General features: G+C 38.2%; 1 protein-coding gene and 1 long non-coding RNA gene across 2 annotated transcripts; both read right to left on the reverse strand.

Moving 5' to 3' along the window:
• On the reverse strand, positions 1-4,003 carry LOC108235699. The gene is made up of 4 exons (XM_017415849.3): positions 3,823-4,003; positions 3,299-3,470; positions 3,093-3,220; positions 1-2,948 (listed from the first exon to the last, which is right to left on the reverse strand). Exons 1-4 carry the CDS (start codon positions 3,922-3,924, stop codon positions 2,631-2,633), a joined length of 720 nt encoding a protein of 239 aa, XP_017271338.2. The 5' UTR covers positions 3,925-4,003; the 3' UTR covers positions 1-2,630.
• A 150-nt stretch (positions 4,004-4,153) lies between these two features.
• LOC112450500 lies at positions 4,154-4,635 on the reverse strand. Its single transcript, XR_003039144.2, has 3 exons — positions 4,532-4,635; positions 4,332-4,425; positions 4,154-4,239 (listed from the first exon to the last, which is right to left on the reverse strand). It is a non-coding gene; the product is annotated as an uncharacterized LOC112450500 (long non-coding RNA).

Raw genomic sequence — 4,635 nt, forward strand, 5'->3', positions numbered from 1 at the left:
TTTTTTTTACACATATACCATGTAATGCTAAATTTGAGCATTATACAGCTTTTATAAAATCTACTAATCATAATAACCACAAAGTTATAAGTTGACAGTGACAACATTTATTCAACTTTATGATCCAGTGACAAAATTACTTTAACAGGGTCATTTCAATCATCTTCAGTACAATGTTTACCAAAGATGGCAATACGGGACAACAAAGAGAGCAGTGTCATTTGCTTCATATGACATTTGTATGTCAAAGGGCTTCGGATAACATAGATGGTTGACATCAAACACAACAAAACCTTCCACCATTTTAGTAACTTCATAAGCATGAAAATGTTCATGAAAGGTCACTGTACATAAAGGCAATGTAAGCAGTAACAATTTGTCTTTAACTATGAACACAGACTTGATCTGATAAAAGACAGGCATCTCAGATTCAACTTTGCCACAAATAACCAGATGAGGACGGTAAATAAACCCACTGTGTTTTGCCCAGTTCACTTTCATAACTTGAGCCTCATGAGAAACTTGCACTGCCTCAGAAATGTCAGAACCTCCTTTTTCCATGTTTAAAGATACCATTTTCCCTGGTCCAATCTCCAATCGATTAAAAGTTGAAGAAGCTTGCCAAACATGTGTCATATAATTTTGATGTTTTTTAGCGAGTGTTTTGGTAATGTTTTTAAATGACTTTAACTGTTTCTTAAAAAAATTGTGTTTACCTTCATAGCGCATGCACCAGCTATGAAGTACAGGGCCAATTTTCTGAATGCATCTAGGATAATGGATGAGAAAATGGTGCTTTGGTAAAAGTTTTTTTTGTGGATACAACTTTTTAAACAGTTTGTGATGATCCACAATCAAATGTTTTAAATATACACACAGACCTTGGGTTAACATTGGAGAAAGAACAATATTTACAATTTGTAGTAGTAAAAGGAGGAGTTGCCAGTGTGGATTATCAGATGTTACCAGATCTCCAAACATGAGAGGAACATTCTTCAACAAGCACCATGACTGAACTGCATTTAGTCCCAGATCATTCGATTCTCCACATAAATTGACAGCCACTGGCCTGTTGTTCCTCTCCATGAATCCATAGTCAAAAGTTAGTATTCTCAAATTCAGTTCCTCCAATGTAATGTGTTCTTTAAAATACTCAAACAAAATTTTCAACTCGTACTGGCCAATACCTTCAAAAATGTTGTGCATCACATCAACTGAGAAGTTTTCAGTTGTATGAAAAAACATAAGTGAATTTAAAATACATGAACGCTTCACACCAAAAACATAAGGAAGAGAAGGATTGTAAGCCATTTCTTGGCAGTGTGCAGTGTGCATTTCTTTGGTGCGCAGCACTATTTTGGAAGAATCTTCTGAGAATTCTGTTTGAAAGTCATCTTTTTCAGCCAAACAGAACCTGCAACAATATCTTGCACTGAAAGACTCAACCAGACCAAACAAACTATGTAGGCCTAAATTATCCCCAGTAACCTGCACAATACTCCCGTGAACTTGGCAACCATAAAGTGGAAAAAAAATTCCATCAGTTTCCAAAACTCTAATGTCTCTAACAATAGGTGCAAGAATTTCACTGAAGCCATACCGTTTAACATCTTGTGCATGAAACAAGACACACAGGTGTATGTTAGCCAAAAGAGAATTCCATTTTGGAGAGAAGTTACGTAATGTAAAATATATTGCACCCAATTTGTAAATACCTCGTTTGGAACCAAGAGGGTTTGCTACCTCAAAATCATCATAAAACATCTGGATTTGCACTGAGTGCTTTTCAGTTGAAAACAAAGGATGACCCTTAAAAAAAGATCCATCATAAATATCCCTAAGGGTTGAGTCATCAAAAGTTGAGCTTTTCAACATTTCAATAGAATATGGACTTTTAAATATAGACTCCAAAATAGAGAGAATTGGAACATACACGAACTTGTCTTGAACTACAACCTGATCATATGTTCCCGTCTTCTTATTCCGTCTAGTGTCAAATCTTGATCCAATTACACATTCAATTGGTTTTACAGTTTCCCACTTGCCTGACAAAAATTTAGATCTTTTGTATTCCGAATTAAGAATTGTGAAAGGATTCTCAAGTTCTTCAAAACATGCTTCAACTTTCTTGCACATCACAGAATCTCTTTCACTGCTAAATACATTCTTTATTACAGTTTCTTTAGCGTGATGTTGGATGTCTTTTACAATCTCTTCCATGGAAATCACAATAGAATTCACCAAACTTTGGCCAACACCTGCAGCCTCCATATCTGAAATGACTGATGCGCAACTATTTACAATGTTTGTTGAAGATAAATCTGTGTCAGCCTCTAAAGATTCAGTCACCCTTTCAACATCTCTGCCATCTCTTGTGTCTGGAACAGCTTTGTAAGGTGAAAACTCCCCATCTTCTACAGATTCAAATGAACCACTAACATGACATCTATTTAGATGCTTTCTAAAACCAGAAAAGCTGCCAAAAGAACGTGAGCATCCTACTTGACCACATTTAATTTGGAGAGTCCTGCCAGAACAAAGACCGTGGATTAGTTTAAGGTGCTTAACAAGGCTGTTTGGTGCATCACTGTCACATTTGCAGATAAAACACTTCATTATTTGATGTCACACTAATGGAGCATTCTTGCTCTCAACTCTGCAACTCTGGGTGTTTCCTTTGTTTCTCCAACATCAATGTTGTAAACAGTTGTTTGGAGAAAGGTGAAGAAGTTGGTCAAGGGAGCGCTGTATGACGTACCAAACACATAATGGGCCTTAAAGAGCTCATCAAGGGCTCCAACTGAACATGTTGCCTTACATGGAATAGCATAGTTGTCAATCACAATGAAGAATGCATGAATACTGCTTTGGATGGATCCATGGGCCAAGAGGTAGGGCTGGGTACGTTGCTTGATTTTGTCAAGATGCTGCTGCACACTGGTTCCAACCTACATTGAAAAATAAAGAAAAACATGAGAAAAGTATTTAGTGACACATTTCTGAATGAAGATCACACATAATCAAATGTTGAACTGTAAAAATGAAGAGACGGAATTATGCATTTTTATCTTTAAACAACTGTTTAGCAGTACCTTTAGAAATCTGATGAGGTGATCCACTGCTTGAGATGCAGACATCTTACCCGGCCTCCTCCGTCCTTGTGCAGATGGTGGTAGCAGATGCAGCAGAAGGAAAATAGCAGACATGTCACTATCCCAACCTACAGAGCAAAAGCTTCAGGTTATCATCATCCCACTAACATATGAATTTGTCACAATTACCTAGAGGACCAACATACCATTCTCAGCTTCAGCAGGCAACTCTGCATTCCGCAATAAATCCAAAAGCTCAGTGGTGGGTACCAGACCATGGCTTTCCTTTATGACCTTGGATTTGAGACTGGTGGGCCACTTCTCCAAAAATTTGTTGGCGGTGCCTTCACCAAACAGGAGTCTGAAATCTTGTTCTATCTGAAATGCATAAAAGAAAGCATTTCACAAATGGCCTGTACTTGTATAGTGTAGTCCAGTGGATCCCAAAATGATTTACACCACGTTTAGTCATTCACATGCTGATGGTGGTGAGCTACATTGTAGCCACAGTTGCACAAGGGAAGACTGACTTAAGCAATCCTGTCATGTTCTTGTGCCACCGGGCTTTCTGAACACCACCAGCAGGCAAGTCAGGTGAAGTGTTTTGCCCAAAGAGATAACAGTTTAGAAAGAGTTGTGGTTCAAACTGGTAATACACAGATTACAGGACAAACTCTTATGACTGTTGTCACTGAATATTTTAGTAGTGTAAAAGATAAAGCTGTCTTACCAGTCCTGGTGTGTCCAGAAACCGTGGAAAGATAGAGAAGACATTTTCTGCTTTCTTTTCATCATTGACCATTGAATGACGGTAGTGGAAGGTGGCCTTCATCTTCTCACGGACCGTGTCATCATCAGCAGAGTGTTTCAAAACAGCAATAGCTGCTTCCACTTCCTCATCTGACAGCACTTTGTCAGCAGTGAAAACCCTGGAGGGACCACAGCTTGGTCCACCACCTTAAAAAGAAAAAAGGTTTCTAACTCACAGCCACAGATTTTACATTACTTTACATATATTCACTATTGAGAAAACTTACTTTTGGGAGATTTGCTACCTGTCCCTCCTTTCTTCTGCAGTTTTTCTTTGAATGGTCTTTAAACGCCATGCAAGGTATCCTGAACCGCTCTCTGGATCATAGTAATGCTCCTACGTCAATAAATACAAGCAGACTTACCATTCCATAAACATCTTTGAAGGTTAATATATATGCTTAATGTTGCTAAGACCCTTTTACTTACATATCCATGTTTTGAAAACGGGTCCTCCAGATAGGGAAATAGGGCAACAATCCCCTGAGCATACATCTCTCTGACTCTTTTAGGAGGGGATGATCTGACATATGATCAAAAAATGAGTCACTAAACTGACGTTTGGAAAAAATAATGAAGAATAATTCAAAGCAAAATGTTTCTTTATAGCCCAAGTGTATGATTCTTACCCATGTGCTTCTGTCATTGCAGCTGTAAGGATGTTTATCATCTGTCTTCTGGTTGCATCTGTCAAGCATTTAGTTCTTGCATACTCTTGCATGATACGCTCACC

Source organism: Kryptolebias marmoratus, linkage group LG4 (assembly GCF_001649575.2).
Source record: "Kryptolebias marmoratus isolate JLee-2015 linkage group LG4, ASM164957v2, whole genome shotgun sequence".
NCBI lineage: Eukaryota > Metazoa > Chordata > Actinopteri > Cyprinodontiformes > Rivulidae > Kryptolebias > Kryptolebias marmoratus.